The sequence below is a fragment of the Salvelinus sp. IW2-2015 genome, unplaced genomic scaffold, assembly GCF_002910315.2.
Source record: "Salvelinus sp. IW2-2015 unplaced genomic scaffold, ASM291031v2 Un_scaffold2422, whole genome shotgun sequence".
In the NCBI taxonomy this organism is placed as follows: domain Eukaryota; kingdom Metazoa; phylum Chordata; class Actinopteri; order Salmoniformes; family Salmonidae; genus Salvelinus; species Salvelinus sp. IW2-2015.
Window position 1 is genome coordinate 66568 of NW_019943743.1, and position 18854 is coordinate 85421.

Genomic DNA, 18854 nt, shown 5'->3' on the forward strand with positions numbered 1-18854 from the left:
TCCAATTACTTGAGTTCTCTTCAAAATAAGACAGGACTTTCCAAGTATGCTCGCCCTGTGTTTGTGCGGTGGGGCGGAGCCGAGTGATTACTGTTGAATTCGCTACGCCGCCGGCGGCCCCTTTCGCTGCTCTCTGTGTTGTGTGTTTGTGTGTGTGTGTGTGTGTGTGTGTGTGTGTGTGTGTGTGTGTGTGTGTGTGTGTTTGGTTTGGTAAGTCTTCTCTGGGGTTTGTTCAGCAAGCTGCAGACGTGGATTTGATCTCTATGTGTTCAATCACCTGGCAGTTCGCATGGCAAGAGGGGGGATAACAAGGAATGATAGTGAGAGGAAGAGGAAAGGGGGTAGATAGAGGAGAGGGAGGTAAGAGAGAGGAGGAGGAGGTAAGAGAGAGTGAGGAGTGGAGGTAGAGGAGAGGGGTTGCCAGAGAGGAGGAGATGGACGGGAGGGAGTAGAGGAGGAGGGAGAGGGAGGGAGGAAAGAGGAGGAGGAGGGAGGGCGAGGGAGGAGGAGGGAGAGGGAGGAGAGAGGAGGGAGTAGCGAGGAGGGAGGGAGGGGGGGGGAGGGAGGGCGGGAGCTTGAGGTTCTTGACAGCTGGGGCGGGGTCGGTGAGGAAGCTCTGGCGAACACTGATCTCTATCCCAGCCTCCTTGGTCCTCGCCTCAAGATCATCCAACGTCTGAAGGAGAGATAAAACATGAAAACAGACATCACTCACTTCATTCAGATGCTTTGTTTAGTATTGTCAGTACAACATGTCTTGACAGAACAGACAGACACACAGACAGACACACAGACCAGGGCTGGCTCCAGGCATAAGCGAACATAAGCAGAACTCATTCGGGTTCTGAAGATAATGTTGAGAGTTAGAATAGTAGGTGCAAGTTCAAAATGTAGTTTTGCATAAGCAAATTTTCTCTTGTTTACGTCAGTCACTGACAGTCATTCAATTCGCCATGTCAGCTAACACTTGCTTTATTGCTAAATTAGTCTAGCCAGCTATCTAAACTTGGAGCATCATGTCCGGAGACCAGCCGGTCACGCAGGGCACGTGCCCAGGGCCGCTGGCCTCCAAGTGGCCCCAATTTGATTTTGTTAGTTGCTCTCACTCAGATATAATTAATATGGCATAAGTAATGGCAAAATGTGTAGAGTTGTGTGAAAACAACAGGTTGGTTGTCAGTCCCCACCTCCCTATAACTCTGAGTACGGGCATGTCATTTTGATTCTCAGTTACATTGTTTTACAATTTTGAGCCAAATGTAAATTGTGTGAGCAATAATAGGACTAAAGCGTAGTTTACATTGTTTAAGGACGTATCAGTGGAGACCACCTCTTCCAGGGAAATAGGAGACACCATATTACATTGTTTAAGGGATATATCAGTGGAGACCACCTCTTCTAGGGTAATAGGAGACGCCATATTACATTGTTTAAGGATATATCAGTGGAGACCACCTCTTCCAGGACAATAGGAGACACCATATTACATTGTTTAAGGGGTATATCAGTGGAGACCATCTKTTCCAGGGCAATAGGAGACACCATAGTTCTCTCTATACTCAGCCAGGGGGAGGAATAATTATGTCTAAACCAATTCAGGATGGGGTGAAATGCTAGAGCCTGGAAATACAACTTCAAGTTTGGTACGGATAGTCCTCCTACGTATTTCTCTCTTTGTAAGTTTGTTCATTTTATCCGAGATCGCTTACCTTGAAACTGGACTATGAATTTTGTCCCAATAGCCAGAAGGGGGAGACATGGGAACTATTGAACTACAGAAAATCAGCCGTGGCAATATATTCATTTCGACAATTAGATATTCTGCCCCTTAAAGCAACTGGTATGTAAGTCCACCTACTGAGGTTGGTTTTAATTGATTTGAGAGTTCTGTTAAAGCTCTGGCAATGGTTTTCTCTAAGGCAATAGATCTACTACCAAATATTTAAAATAGGAAACGATTGTGATTCCATAAATAGAGATAGAGTCCTCCATCAGGTTCCATAAGTAGAGATGGAGTCCTCCATCAGGTTCCATAAGTAGAGTGGGAGCTCCTCCATAGTGCCATAAAGTAGAGATGGATCTCCATCAGTTCCATAAGAGAGATGAGTCCTCCATCAGTCATAAGTAGAGATGGATCCCCCATCAGGTCCAAAGTAGAGATGGATTTCTCCATCAGGTTCCAGCAGTAGAGATGGAGTCCTCCCATCAGTTCCATAAGTAGAGATGGAGTCCTCCATCAGTTCCCATAAGTAGAGATGAGTCCCTCCATCAGGGTCCATAAGTAGAGCAGGAGTCCTCCATCAGGTTCCAAATAGAACGATTCCTCTATCAGTGCCATAAATAGAGATGGAGTCCCCATTTTCAGGTTCATCAGTGAGATTGAGCCTCCATCAGTTCATAAATAAGAGATGGAGTTCCTCCATCAGGTTCCATAAGTAGAGGTGGAGTCTCCATCAGTGCCATAAGTAGAGATGGATCCTCATCAGGTTCCATAAGTAGAGATGGATCCTCCATCATTCCATAATAGAGAGGATCCCTCCATCAGTTCCATAAGTAGAGATGGAGTCCCCATCAGGTTCCATCATAGAATGGAGTCCTCCATTCATAGCCAAATCAGCTTAGATGAGTGAGCCTCAGCATACAGTCCATAGACCGATTGGATGTCCTCCCATCAGGTTCCATAATAGAGAAATGGACCTCCTCCATCAGGAATGTCCATAAAGTGAGACCCGCGAGTCTCTTATACCAGTTCCATAGTATAAACAGTTGGAGAGATCGCCACTCAATCCATCTAGGCTTATCGCGCATAGTAAATAGCATGATGGAATCCGTCAAGTCACGTCCATATAAGACTTAAGTATTGAGTCACCATCACGGTCTCCATAAGTAGATGGAGTCCTCCATCAGGTTCCATCATAGAATTGGATGTCCTCTCAATCAGTGCCATAGAGAAGTAAGCAGATGAGATCCTTCCAATCAGGTTCCAATAATTCAAAGATTCTAGTCCACTTCCTATCAGGTTGGCAACATAAACTACTGGAAGATTGGAAGGTACCTTCCATCTCAGCGTTCCATTAACTATATTAAAGAGACACTTATGGCCTCCAAGGTGACACGCCATTTTCCATTAATAGCAGATGATGCGAAACGTCCTCCCAGATCAGGAGGACTTCCATTCCACTACATATGAAAACCTGGATGAGAGACTGGTCCGAATCCTCCTATCCAGTAATCTATGGAACCCTGCATTAAGTAAAATGAGACTAGTCCTACCCCCATACTCTATTTAGTGAACCTGCATGAGGGGACTCCAATCTGTATTTAATTGGCGCATATCTGAAAGTAGAAGAACCTCCATACTGAAACTTAGGAAAACCTCGATTGTCGAGCGATAGCACCTCGGTTCCCATAATACTACGAGTGACGTATAGTGCCATACCCATCTCAGGATCCAATAGTAAGTAGGGAGAACTGTCAGTCACTCCCTATCCAGGACTATCTCCATATAGAGAAATCCGAGAGATTGAGACGGACTCTCTCACTCCATGCGTTCTCCTATAACAGTAAGAGAGTGATGTCCTCCAATCAGTTCTCCATAGAGTGGTAAGACGATTGACATCTTTTCAACTTAATTCGCATACCCGGAATGAGACTCCATCGTCTATCCGCTAATCGAGGTAGAGATTCAGCTTCCTCTATCAAGGTGTCCAATGGGAAAATGTTATGAGTTTGCGCCATCACCAAACATCATCTGGTCTCCATATCAAGTTATAGGAAGATCGGTATCTCAGCAGTACCATCCGTTCCATCTAATAACGTAGTGGAGATCTCGGCATACACCCGTTTCCAGATTATAGATTAGAGGAGGTGGAGCTAACCTCCTCCACATCAGCTCTATCCTTCGCAATAAGTAGAGATGGACGTCTCTCGCGATCATGGAAGGACGGTCTTCCATCAAATCTAGCAGATACGAGTCTCTCCAATGCATCTCGTAATTCCATATGAGTAGAGATAGAATGCTCCATGACAGGTCCAGACCCTAGACGCGTACTGACGTCCTTCCATCAGTGACGCTCAAAGTAAAGGAGATGAGACCCTCCCTCCAGTCAAGGAGATCCATAACTCACGTAGAGATCCGTGAGTCCTCTACTCAGAATTCAACCTGATGGTCAGCGATCACATGCGATATCGGCATACTATGTATACACGTCCTGCAATAAATAGGGAAGAATGGGAACTCCCCCATCGTAGCATTTACCATGAATCTGATGAGTAAGATCTATCCAGTCCCCTAACAGAGGATCTCTTGCACATTAGAGTAGAATGGAGGCTTCCCACTCCCAACTATCGAGTACCCCTCCAAAATTAGAAGGCTTCCGCAAATGTGCGTCCTCCCCTACTCGGATCTCTATTAAGTCTAGGAGATGGAGGGAGTACCTCTCCATCCGCGACTTTACTGGCGAATCACGTAAGCATGGCTAGGATCTCATGCCATCAGGACTTCAGATCGCGTGAACTTCTCATGGAATAACCGTAGATGAAGTCCACTCCCAGCAGATCCTTCTCAAATTTATAAATTAGGAAACAAAACAGCGAGTCTCTCTTGCCATCAGGGTTCCATAAGTAGAGAAGAGGGTCCTCCATCAGATATCCACTAAGTAGAGATGGACGTTCCTCCATCAAGTTCATACCCACGATCCTCCATCAGTTCCATAAGTAGAGCATGAGTCCTTCCATTCAGAAAATTCCATAACGTAGAACTGGAGTCCTCCATCAGTTTCCATAAGTTAGAGAGAGAGCTCCTCTCAGGTGCGATAAGTAAGAACTGAGTCCTACCATCAGGTTCCATAATTAAGAGATGAGTCTTGCCAATAAACGCATCCATAAGTAGACAGAGTAGGCATCTCCATCTCCTATATCAGTTCCTATATGAGACTCAGCATCAGACTGCGAGAGTCACTCCATCTTCTCACTCCTATGATAACCTGCATCATAGGAGGGATATTCCCATCCTAGAGAGAGATGGGATTCCACTTCCATCATATGGTTCCAACTCTAAATTAAGTAGAGATGAGTACTCTACTATTCCATCTCGTTTATCCAGTAATAAGACCACTGCAGGAGGAGATCCATCCTTCTAGCTTTATTGGAAAGACTCGCATTGCCTGACGCCTCCTCACAGGATAATAACCTCCAGATCAGACGGATCCAGGAAGATGAGCCATCCTCACTGACAGATCCATATGTACCTCTCCAGAGGTGGAGTCCTCCATCAAGTTCCATAAGTAGAGATGCCAGGTTCCTCCATCATGGGATATCCAATAAGTTAGAACTAGCCTGATAGGTCAGTAGAGAGGAGTTCCTCCATCACGAATTCCATAAATAGAGATGAGTCCTCCATCAGTTCCATAAAGTAGAGATGGAGTCCTCTATCAGGTCCATAAGTAGAGATGGAGTCCTCCATCAGTCCATAAATAGAGATGAGGTCCTCCATCAGTTGCCATAAGTAGAGATGGAGTCCTCCATCAGTTCCATAAGTAGAGATGGAGTCCTCCATCAGGATCCATAAGTAGAGATGGATCCCCATCAGATCCATAAGTAGAGATGGAGTCTCATCAGTTCATAATAGAGATGGAGTCCTCCATCAGGTTCATAAGTAGAGATGGAGTCCTCCATCTGATCCATAAGTAGAGATGGAGTCCTCCATCAGGTGCATAAGTAAAGATGGAGTCCTCCATCAGGTTCCATCAGTAGAGATGATCCTCTATCAGTTCCATAAGTAGAGATGGAGTCCTCCATCAGGCCATAAGTAGAGATGGAGTCCTCCATCAGGTTCCATAAGTAGAGATGGAGCCTCCATCAGGTTCCATAAGTAGAATGAGTCTCCATCAGTTCCATAAGTAGAGATGGAGTCCTCCATCAGGTTCCATAAGTAGAGATGGAGTCCTCCATCAGGTTCCATAATAGAGATGATCCCTCATCAGTTCCATAAAATAGAGATGGAGTCCTCCATCAGGTTCCATAATAGAGATGGAGTCCTCCATCAGGTTCCATAAGTAGAGATGGAGTCCTCCATCAGTTTCATAAGTAGAGATGGAGTCCTCCATCGGTTCCATAAGTAGAATGGAGTCCTCCATCAGTTCCATAAGTAGAGATGGAGTCCTCCATCAGGTTCCATAAGTAGAGATGGAGTCTCTATCAGGTTCCATAAGTAGAGATGGAGTCCTCCATCGGTTCCATAAGTAGAGATGGAGTCCTCCATCAGGTTCCATAAGTAGAGATGGAGTCCTCCATCAGGTTCCATAAGTAGAGATGGAGTCCTCCATCAGGTTCCATAAGTAGAGATGGAGTCCTCCATCAGTTCCATAAGTAGAGATGGAGTCCTCCATCAGGTCCATTCTGACTCTCAACATCATAGAGGACTCCATCTCTACTTGTGGAACCCGATCATGGGAAAGTCAAAAGAAACCAGCCAGGTCCTCAGAAAAAAAATGTAGATCTCCACAATTCTTCACCCTGGGAGCAATTTCCAAACACCTGAAGGTACCACGTTCATCTGTACTAACAATAGTATGCACGTTTAAACACCATAGGACCACGCAGCCGTCATACTGCTCAGGAAGGAGACGTTTCTGTCTCCTAGAGATGAACATACTTTGAGACGAAAAGTGCAAATCAATCCCAGAACAACAGCAAAGGACCTTGTGAAGATGCTGGAGGAAACAGGTACAAAAGTATCTATATCCACAGTAAAACGAGTCGTATATCGACATAACCTGAAAGGCCGCTCAGCAAGGAAGAAGCCACTGCTCAAAACCGCCAAAAAAGCTAGACTACGGTTTGCAACTGCACATGAGGACAAAGATCGTACTTTTTGGAGAAATGTCCTCTGGTCTGATGAAACAAAAATAGAACTGTTGGCCTTAATGATCATCGTTATGTTTGGAGGACCCGGTGCGAAAACAGTCACTTAATAATTGGCAGAACCCAGAAGGTGAGGCAGACACAGCAGTACTAGAGATGGTGGTTTAATGAAAAATGGATATCCTCCAAAATACAACAAAAAATCCACAAAGTGGTAAAAAACAGCAGGAAAAACAAACCTCAAAGACTACTCAAATACTAAACAAGAACAAAACCAGAGAACCTCTGGAAAATCCAACAAAGAAAAGTCTATATAAAACAAGGCTTGGGCTGGGCTGGGTGCTAACTTACAAACACTGAGCAAGGAACTAAGGAACACACAGGGTTTAAATACTAACAAGGGAATGACTTACAGGTGCAAACAATAATTGGAGCAAGAAAAACAAAAGGTACAAAAAAGGTGCAAGGGGGACATCTAGTGAACAAAACCTAAACAGTCTGGCCAAAACCTGACAGGGGTAGCTTACAAGCCGAAGAACACCATCCCAACCGTGAAGCACGGGGGTGGCAGCATCATGTTGTGGGGGTGCTTTGCTGCAGGATGGACTGGTGCACTTCACAAAACAGACGGCATCATGAGGAAGGATAATTATGGATATATTGAAGCAACATCTCAAGACATCAGTCAGAAGTTAAAGCTTGGTCGCAAATGGGTCTTCCAAAGGACAATGACCCAAGCATACTTCCAAAGTTGTGGCAAAATGGCAACAAAGTCAAGGTATTGGAGTGGCCATCCAAAGGTCCTGACCTCAATCCCATGGAAAATGTGTGGGCAGAACTGAAAAGGCGTGTGCGAGCAAGGAGGCCTACAACCTGACTCAGTTACACCAGCTCTGTCAGGAGGAATGGGCCAACATTCACCCAACTTATTGTGGGAAGCTGTGGGGAAGGCTACCCGAAACGTTTGACCCAAGTTTAAACAATTTAAAGGCAATGCTAACAAGTTACTGAATTGAGTGTATGTAAACTTCTGACCCACTGGGAATGTGATGAAAGAAATAAAAGCTAAAATAAATCATTCTCTGTAATGGTCTGGGTGTAGCTGGTGCAGAGGAGTCAGGCGCAGGACAGCAGAGATGAGTAACACAAGTAACTTTATATATATATTCTCTGTAAGGCTTTACATTTCTAAATCAATATCACAGACCAGATTTGCCCTAACGAAAAAACACCCCTTAGATATTAATGTAGAATCCTCCAATCCTCCAAACTGAATTAGATCTACAGGAACACTTTATTGATCTGCAAGTATTTACATGTAGTAGCCGCCTTTTAATGAGTTCCGAGAGCCGTGTCATACCAGTTATTATTGGATTATTCACCACGGCAACCACTTGTTAGTACAAAACAGAAAATGATGTGGGTTTTAATTTATTTTTTCGAACTCAATAATATATTTCTACCACTCTAGATGCTGGAGGCATTTCGTTTTTCACAAGTGTAGCAGTCTGTGAATTCGGCAAACAATGTTTCTATGAATTGACTATTAGCTGGACAATAGACTCTTCATACCTTTACAAAAGGATAGTCTAATAGCTAATCTAGGTAATGTGTGGAAAATAATCCCCCCAACTTGCAATGTATTAAGTACTCTAAAGTTTTACATTTCTAGCTCCAAACCTCATGCAACCGCAAAATGTTGGATTAAGCATATACTGTACAGTATTTGTTCATCAACATCTTTATGCGTTTATCGTTAATAAAATAATGATAAAATATATTCTTTCAAAATGCAGATGTTTATTTCAACTTTCAGCAGGACAATAGGGACTATCACTGAATGACAGAGCGTGGGGACTGGTCTTGATAAATCAATCAGATTTTAGTTTTTCACGGAATAGAAATACCGTAATATTAAACAAAGGAATTACTAAGCTACAGAAAGAGAAACATTCTCTGAGGGCAGAGATAGGGGCGGCAACTGATGCGTTGGTCCAGAGCCAGGTGGTATTGGCGGAGAGTCACTCGTCATTTGCGGAGACTCTGGCGGAGAATGACCCGTTGAAGAGGGCGAGGAACGAGACGGAGTCACAATCCATGCCAGGCACACCTGTGAGCTCTGGAAACAACATGTCCTTGATGGGCTAGAAGCTATCCACCCTTGACGGGCTATCAGCAAGACAATAAACTCTTGCCGAGTTTAGGGACTTTAAATGTACAGTTTTAATGGATGTTTGCGAGGCATTATTATTGACCATAATCGTCTGTTGAGAAAACATGTGTTATGGCTTTTCAACCTCTGCCATATTGTGGATTCTGCTCTAATTATGTTAGTAACCAATGTATAATAGCAATAAGGCACCTCAATGGTTTGTGGTATATGGCCAATATACCACAGCTAAGGGCTGTATCCAGGCTATCTATCTAATATTATTTAGAGGGTTATATTTAATGGAAGCTTCTCTAATGTCAAACATGTAACGTGTGGTGTACCGCAGGGCAGCTCTATAGGCCCTCTACTCTTTTCTATTTTTACAGATGACCTGCCACTGGCATTAAACAACGCATGTGTGTCCATGTATGCTGATGATTCAACCATATGCTCATCAGCAACCACAGCTAATGAAGTCACTGAAACCCTTAACAAAGAGTTGCAGTCTGTTTTGGAATTGTTGGCCAGTAATAAACTGTTCCTGAACATCTCTAAAACTAAGAGCATTGTATTTGGTACAAATCATTCCCTAAGTTCTAGACCTGAGCTGAATCTGGTAATGAATGGTGTGGCTGTTGAACAAGTTGAGGAGACTAAATTACTTGGTCTCACTTTAGAATGTAAACTGTCATCGTCAAAACATATAGATTCAATGGTTGTAAATATGGGGAGAGGTCTGTCCGTAATAAAGAGATGCTCTGCTTTTTTGACACCACACTCCACAAAGTCCTGCTGGCTCTAGTTTCGTCTTGTCTTAATTATTGTCCAGTCATATGGTCAAGTGCTGCAAAGAAGGACCTAGTTAAGCTGCAGCTGGCCCAGAACAGAAAGACACAAGAGAGACACCTCTTCATTGTAATCAGAGGGCTACTATTAATACTATGCATGCCAGTTTGTCTTGGCTAAGAGTTGAGGAAAGACTGACTGCGTCACTTCTTGTTTTTATAAGAAACGTGAATGTTTTAGAAATTCCAAATTGTTTGCATAGTCAACTTACACACAGCAGAGACACACACACTTACCCCAGGTTCAGAACAAATTCAAGGAAACATACACTATTATACATAGCCATGAGTGCATGGAACTCCCTTCCATCTTATATAGTGCAAGTAAACACCTGGAAAACCTGGTTTTCAAAAAACAGATAAAGCAACACCTCACGGCACAACGCCTCTCCCCCATGTGACCTACTTGTTGTGTGTATGTATTGACATGTATGTGTAACTGATAGATGCATACACACACACACACTACATGTTCATGTTAAATGTATGTAAATTGTAAAGTCTTTTGTCTGTAATGTATTTTTGGTTATGTGTCGGACCTCAGTAAGACTAGCTGTCTACATTGGCGTCGGCTAATGGGGATCCCCAGTAAGACTAGCTGTCTACATTGGCGTCGGCTAATGGGGATCCCCAGTAAGACTAGCTGTCTACATTGGCGTCGGCTAATGGGAATCCTAATAAATCAAATAAAAATAAAAATCCTTAAAGAGCAAGTGTGATTCTTGCTCTATCAATATGAAATGCTAGGCCAAGTCCTCCCTGGGAGATACATTCAATAGCCTGCCCTAAATGCTATTGTGTCGTAGGCCAAATGAGACTGACCATCTCTCCTTAGCTGTAGCAAGCAAACCAAAAATAGTAGGGGAATAGCTTCCAATTTATATAATTTATATAGCCATATTTTCCCATTCAATGATCTGTAGCCCCACCAGGAAGCAGCCTCAGTCCGTGTGACATTATTCGTTAATTAGTGTGGTATCATCACTGTTAATATCCTGGACCAAAGGCAGTATAATAATAACAAAGTTCAATACTCAGCAATAATAATAATAATGTCCTTGTAACCACTTCAGGGGGGAGTGGGGAGGGGGGTGTCCTCCTCATTGGCTTATGCTGAGGGCAGCATTATAGCCATAGGCTAGGCTGTGTGACTGTGCATGGATAGCATATCTGAATATTGTGCCAGTCATAACGGGGCTCCATCTGTCGACTTGTCAGGGCTTTATGTGATTCTGGAAAATGTCTCGAGCTTTATTGGGAGCATTGTGTTCTGAAAGATCAAGATGAGTTTTGCCGGGTGGATGAAACCCATCTCAGATTTAGCTGGCGTAGCTAGGATCTCACCTCCACTGTAGGTTGCCCTCTGTTTTTAGCAGTTTGGCATTCAGATCTGGGTAGATGCTGACCCTCTTCTCCGCATAGGTCAGAGCTCCCGATTCCACTGCAAGGCAAACAATCTGCCATTTCTCTTCAAACGAGAGCCATTCCCGGAGAAGACCCGTGCAGTGTGCAATGTTAATCAGCGGCATGGGACCCAGCTTCTCCTGCCCGAACAGCTCATCGAAAAGATTGCTCATGAAAAAAGTTGTGTTTTCCCGCCACCACGGCAGTTTCAAGTCCTTTTGACCTACACATTGAATTTACAGGAATGATTTTCAAGTGATTCCGTTTTCTCTTTTAGGAGATCGATTTGCCCCCTTTTTTCTAACTTAGCTCGCGCTGCTTCCAGGTCATGGAGTCGCACCTCTATCCCATTGGCTGTCGGTGGAYCTCGTTCTGTTGTCGGGAGTTGAGAGCCGTCATGTTACCACAGGAGAACTGTGGAGGGGACAGACTATTCTATCCTCTGGACCGTAATAGACCTGCTCGATTTTTGTCTTATCATACAATGAATGTCCCACACCTTAATATGGTGTTTACTATTGATCATCTTTTTGAAAACAACTCTGTTAATTAATAGTTATTTTGCAAAACAAAGCCACGATGAGGCCACGCCTTTTCAATGCATGCCACCGGAACCGGAAGGCTCGTGTTTCATCAAAGTCCATAAAACGTGAGTCTAGAGCAGCCTTAATTAGAAAGGGTTTTGGTAGAGTTAGCCCCACAGACTCTGGACCACAGAAGCCCATTCTGACGTGGCTATGAATCCCATCTCAAACCTTCCTCTCTGTTTTCCTCTGTATCTGTCTCCCCTCTACATTCAGACTGTCTATAAAACAGTSAAATACAAAAAATAAAAAATACATTGTTAAAGATGCCTGTCACTCACCGAGGTGAAGACTTCCGTAGTCTGCTGGATGGTGGCGATCTTAGTCCATTTCCACTTCTGAAAGAGCTGAACCCTGGTGGGGTTGTGGAGGGTGGCAGACGGGTGGGTACGGAAGAACGTCGGGAAACGCTGACGGTTGGAGAGAGCCGGAGAACTGGAACCATAGGARAACTGAGGAGAGAAGAGATGAAGAGAGGAGATAGAAAATAGTGTTAGGGTGTCCTCATTATGTCTGAGGTACAAAGATGAAAACATTTGACAGAAAAGTAAGGAGGATAAAGAGACAGAAAAGACAGAAGAGACAGAGGAAGAAGAACAAACCAAAGAATAAGACAAAACAAGAAAAGGTAGTTAACATAATGAAGCAAAACGATGTTTGGTTCAAATCCCTCAGCCATAGCCCAGTAAATTAGGTCCAGCTAGAATATCCCTCAGCCATATCCCAGTAAATTATGTCCAGCTAGAATATCCCTCAGCCATATCCCAGTAAATTAGGTCCAGCTAGAATATCCCTCAGCCATATCCCAGTAAATTATGTCCAGCTAGAATATCCCTCAGCCATATCCCAGTAAATTATGTCCAGCTAGAATATCCCTCAGCCATAGCCCAGTAAATTAGGTCTTGCTAGAATATCCCTCAGCCATAGCCCAGTAAATTTAGGTCTTGATAGAATTCCTCAGCCATATCAGTAATTGGGTCTGTTAAGATACCCTCAGCCATAGCTCATGTAAAGATTTAGGGTCTGTAGTGATATCCCTAGCATAGCGCCAGTATAATTAGGTCCTTTGTTTAGAAGTATTCCTTCGGCATATCCCTTAGTTAAATTTTGGTCCGTGGGATAGAATAGTGACCTAAGCCATATCCAGTAGAATTAGGGTCCTGTTTAGAAATATCCTCTCACGCCATATAGCCAGTAAAATTAGGTCCTGCTAGAATCCTGCAGCATATCAGTAAATTAGTTCTTGATGAATATCCTGCCAGCCATATACCCAGTAAATTGTGTGTCCTGATAGAATATCCCTCGCCACATCCCAGTAAATTAGGTCTGGTAGACATTCCTCAGCCATAGCCCAGTAAATTAGGTCCTGCTAGAATATCCTCAGCCATATCCCAGTAATTAGGTTCTGATAGAATATCCGCTGTCAGCCAATCCAGTAAATATGGTCCTGCTAGATATCCTCTCAGCCATAGCCGAGTAAAATTAGGTCCTGATAAGAAATATCCTGCTAGCAACATCCAGTAAATTAGGTTGATAGAATATCCCTCAGCACATCCAGTAAATTAGGTCCTGATAGAATATCCTCAGCCATAGCTCCAGTAAATTAGGTCCTGCTAGATATTCCTCGCAGACAGCTCAGTAAAATGTAGGTCCTGATAGAATATCCTCGGCCATATAGTAAATTAGGGTCCTGTAGAATATCCTCAGCCATAGCCCAGTATTAGGTGCTGCTAGTGTATAAATACATTTTCATTGATCAACTGCAATCGTGAGCTGGTAAAATTAAAATTGCAACGCGTTTCCTTATATAGTGCCTACTTTTGACCAGAGCCCGCCTATAGGGCCTTTAATTACCCTAGTAGCGCCCTATTCCCTATAGGCCCTGGTAAAAAGTAATGCACTATATAGGGTATAGGGTGCAATTTGGGACACACACATACATCGAACGGTGACACAGCCACTGCAGAGGAATATGGGTCAAAAATCTGATGTGGGAACCGACGGAGACAGGTCTTTATGACACCAAAATAGCACTGCATGAAAATTGAAGGAATATGGCCGTATACCCGCCCAGCATCTAGTCTACAAAGTTTTTCTGTGAGAGTACACTTTAAAAGTGGAGAGTGACACAAATACTGTGCAATAATAGCTACCAAATATCAYCCTGCTATTCCTGTATCCCTCCATAAAGATGTCTAGATGCAGTCTGGATATACAGTAATAGGTAAAAGCTTTTTTTCAAGTCAGGACAGTTGTCATAACATGTAATTTGGGATCTTTCAGGGCGCAATACTAGCTGTCAAATGTGAGAGGCAAATGGTATGGGCCCTGGTCAAAGGTAATACACTACGGTGCCATTAGAAACCCAACCACTGAGACGGACAGAGCAGTGTTATTATTCCCTCTGACCTCCTTGACACTTCTTATTTGGCATTCAGGCCTTGTTGTTCAGAGGCCTTGGAACACTTCCCTTGCCTCTAGGCTGACAAAACACTCCACTCTCCTCTCCTTCCTTGACAGCTAAGTGGATCTGAGGTGTCTGCATCCCTGTCTGTCTCCCCCCCCCCCCCCCCCTGTCTCCTCTGCTCTCGTCTTCTACCCATACCCGCACCTCTCTTCCACTTTTCTTGTGCCATTACTTCAGAGGCCTTTGAACACTTCCCCTCCTCAGTCTAAGTGGATCTGAGTGTCTGCCTTTCACTGTCCCCTCTCCCCCCCATCTTCTGTCCGATCGTCCCTTCCCTCCCCTCCCTCCTTCATGAGCCAAGTGGCATCTGAGGATATCTGCTTCACTGTAGGTGCCAGTAGAGCTCACAGAGGAGGCACTCAACTCCCTGGAGCTCAGCTTATGACTCTGACTCAACCTCCCTCTAGACACCATTAGTCTGCTAGCTATGACTCTGACTCAACCTCCCTCTAAGACACCATTAGTCTGCTAGCTATGACTCAACCTCCCTCTAGACACCATTAGTCTGCTAGCTATGACTCAACCTCCCTCTTAGACACACATTAGTCTGCTAGCTATGACTCAACCTCCTCTAGACACCATTTAGTCTGCTAGCTATGACTCAACCTCCTCTAGACAACTAGTCTGCTAGCTATGACTCAACCTCCTCTAGACACCATTAGTCTGCTAGCTATGACTCAACCTCCTCTAGACACCATTAGTCTGCTAGCTATGACTTCACTCCCTCTAAGACACCACTAGTCTGCTAGCTACGACTCTGACTCCTCTAGACACCACTAGTCTGCTAGCTATCTGACTGACATCAGAGGCTGAGGCATGTCCCCCTATCTCGCAATCATTCCCATAAAGCCCTGTCTAAAATAGTGCACTACATAGAGAATAGGTTGCCATTTGGGACACAGCGCTCCTGACTGAAGCTGGAGCTCATGACTCTCAGATTATATATATTTTTCCACATTTTAGTGAATTGGTCACCCAGTCATAAGGATTTACTGGAGAACATTGTTATGCTATAGCTAATGTTGGGAAGATAGATGTGGTATCCTCCGTCTGAGCAGACCACCCCACCGGGTCTAATAACTTTATACGCCGCGTGCTAGCTTAGTGGAGGCCTCCTCTGCACCATCATCGGCTGCCCCCTGGAGACACTATGATAACTTGGCTACATAGCTGATGCTTGCTTGGCTGTCCATTAATTCACGGTACTCCATTCTGTTTATTTGTGTTTTACCTGTCGGCTCTGTGCTTTAACTCAGGATCTGTGTGTAGTTAATCGACCCTCTCTGCCTAGTCGTCGCCATTTTTACCTGTTGTTGCTGTGTTAGACTAACACCCTGTTATTGCTGCTGTTATCTTACCTGTTGTTTTAGCTAGCTCTCCAATCAAGACCTGCAATCACTTTATGCCTTATTGTATGTCTCTCTCAAATATCATATCCTTGCATACTGTTGTTCAGGCTAGTTTTTCATTATCATTGTTTTGGTTTGCAATGGACCCTGTAGTTCCACTCTCCGTACCTCTGATACCCCCTTTGTCCACCCCCCACACATGCGGTGACCTCACCCATTGAGACCAGCATGTCCAGAGATACAACTCTCTTATCATCACCCAGTGCCTGGGCTTGCCTCCGCTGTACCCGCGCCCTCCATACCCCTGTCTGCACATTATGCCCAGAATCTATTCTAGCACGCCCATAAATCTGCTCTCTTTTATTCTTTGTCCCAACGCTCTAGGCGACCAGTTTTGATAGCCTTTAGCCGCACCTCATCCTACTACCCTCTGTTCCTCGGTGATGTGGAGGTAAACCCAGGCCCTGCATGTCCCCAGTCACCCTCATTTGTTGACTTCTGCGATCGAAAAAGCCTTGGCCTCATGCATGTCAACATCAGAAGCTCCTCCCTAAGTTTTGCCTTACTCACCGCTTTAGCACACTCTGCCAATCCTGATTGTCCTTGCCGTGTCCGAATCCTGGCTTAGGAAGGCCACCAAAAATTCTGAGATTTCAATACCCAACTATAACACTTTCCGTCAAGATAGAACTGCCAAAGGGGGAGGAGTTGCAATCTACTGCAGAGATAGCCTGCAAAGTTCTGTCATACTTTCCAGGTCTATGCCCAAACAGTTCGAACTTCTAATTTTAAAAAATTATTCTCTCAGAAATAAGTCTCTCACTGTTGCCGCCTGCTACCGACCCCCTCAGCTCCCAGCTGTGCCCTGGACACCATCTGTGAATTGATCGCTCCCCATCTAGCTTCAGAGTTTGTTCTGTTAGGTGACCTAAACTGGGATATGCTTAACACCCCGGCAGTCCTACAATCCAAGCTTGATGCCCTCAATCTCACACAAATCATCAAGGAACCCACCAGGTACAACCCTAAATCCGTAAACATGGGCACCCTAATAGACATTATCCTGACCAACCTGCCCTCCAAATACACCTCTGCTGTCTTCAATCAAGATCTCAGCGATCACTGCCTCATTGCCTGTATCCGCCACGGGTCCGCGGTCAAACGACCACCCCTCATCACTGTCAAACGCTCCCTAAAACACTTCTGCGAGCAGGCCTTTTCTAATCGACCTGGCCCGGGTACCTGGAAGGATATTGACCTCATCCGTCAGTTGAGGATGCCTGGTCATTCTTTAAATGTTACTTCCTCACCATATTAGACAAGCATGCTCCGTTCAAAAAATGCAGAACCAAGAACAGATATAGCCCTTGGTTCACTCCAGACCTGACTGCCCTGACCAGCACAAAAACATCCTGTGGCGAACTGCAATAGCATCGAAGAGCCCCCGCGATATGCAACTGTTCAGGGAAGTCAGGAACAAATACACGCAGTCAGTCAGGAAAGCAAAGGCCAGCTTTTTCAAGCAGAAATTCGCATCCTGTAGCTCTAACTCCAAAAAGTTCTGGGATACTGTAAAGTCCATGGAGAACAAGAGCACCTCCTCCCAGCTGCCACATGCACTGAGGCTAGGTAACACGGTCACCACCGATAAATCCGTGATAATCGAAGACTTCAACAAGCATTTCTCAATGGCTGCCATGCCTTCCTCCTGGCGACTCCAACCTTGGCCAACAGCCCCGCCCCCGCTGCTACTCGCCCAAGCCTCCCCAGCTTCTCCTTTACCCAAATCCAGATAGCAGATGTTCTGAAAGAGCTGGAAAACCTGGACCATACAAATCAGCTGGGCTTGACAATCTGGACCCCTATTTTCTGAAACTGTCCGCCGCCATTGTCGCACCCCCTATTACCAGCCTGTTCACACTCTCCTTCGTATCATCTGAGATCCCCAAGGATTGGAAAGCTGCCGCGGTCATCCCCTCTTCAAAGGGGAGAACACCCTGGACCCAAACTGTTAACGACCTATATCCATCCTGCCCTGCCTATCTAAGGTCTTCGAAAGCCAAGTCAACAAACAGATCACTGACCATCTCGAATCCCACCGTACCTTCTCCGCTGTGCAATCCGGTTTCGAGCCGGTCACGGGTGCACCTCAGCCACGCTCAAGGTACTAAACGACATCATAACCGCCATCGATAAAAGACATTACTGTGCAGCCGTCTTCATCGACCTGGCCAAGGCTTTCGACTCTGTCAATCACCATATTCTTATCGGCAGACTCAGTAGCCTCGGTTTTTCTAATGACTGCCTTGGCCTGGTTCACCAACTACTTTGCAGACAGGTTCAGTGTGTCAAATCGGAGGGCATGTTGTCCGGTCCTCTGGCAGTCCTATGGGGGTACCACAGGGTTCAATTCTCGGGCCGACTCTTTTCTCTGTATACATCAATGATGTTGCTCTTGCTGCGGGCGATTCCCTGATCCACCTCTACGCAGACGACACCATTCTATATACTTCCGGCCCTTCCTTGGACACTGTGCTATCTAACCTCCAAACGAGCTTCAATGCCATACAACACTCCTTCCGTGGCCTCCAACTGCTCTTAAACGCTAGTAAAACCAAATGCATGCTTTTCAAACCGTTCGCTGCCTGCACCCGCACGCCCGACTAGCATCACCACCCTGGACGGTTCCGACCTAGAATATGTGGAATCTCTATAAGTACCTAGGTGTCTGGCTAGACTGCAAACTCTCTTCCAGACTCATATCAAACATCTCCAATCCAAAATCAAATCAAGAATCGGCTTCCTATTCCGCAACAAAGCCTCCTTCATCTCACGCCGCCAACTTACCCTAGTAAAACTGACTATCCTACCGATCCTCGACTTCGCGATGTCATCTACAAAATAGCTTCCAACACTCTACTCAGCAAACTGGATGCAGTTTATCACAGTGCCATTCGTTTTGTTACTAAAGCACCTTATACGACCCACCACTGCGACTGTATGCCCAGTCGGCTGGCCCTCGCTACATGTTCGTCGTCAGACCCACTGGCTCCAGGTCATCTACAAGGCTATGCTAGGTAAAGTTCCGCCTTATCTCAGTTCACTGGTCACGATGGCTACACCACCCGCAGCACGCGCTCCAGCAGGTGTATCTCACTGATCATCCCTAAAGCTAAAACCTCATTTGGA

The 18854-nt window shown here is 45.0% G+C and overlaps 1 protein-coding gene across 1 annotated transcript in view; it reads right to left on the bottom strand.

Annotated features, from left to right (window-relative positions):
* LOC139025249 (gamma-aminobutyric acid type B receptor subunit 1-like) overlaps positions 1–15134 on the bottom strand; it is a 26276-nt gene extending 11142 nt beyond the window's left edge. The window contains exons 1-3 of the mRNA XM_070440325.1: positions 15114–15134; positions 12131–12301; positions 576–676 (exon numbers count right to left, since the gene is read on the bottom strand). Coding sequence (XP_070296426.1) covers positions 576–676; positions 12131–12301; positions 15114–15134 — 293 coding nt within the window. The remainder of the gene's footprint in view (positions 1–575; positions 677–12130; positions 12302–15113) is intronic.
* Positions 15135–18854: the final 3720 nt, after the last annotated feature.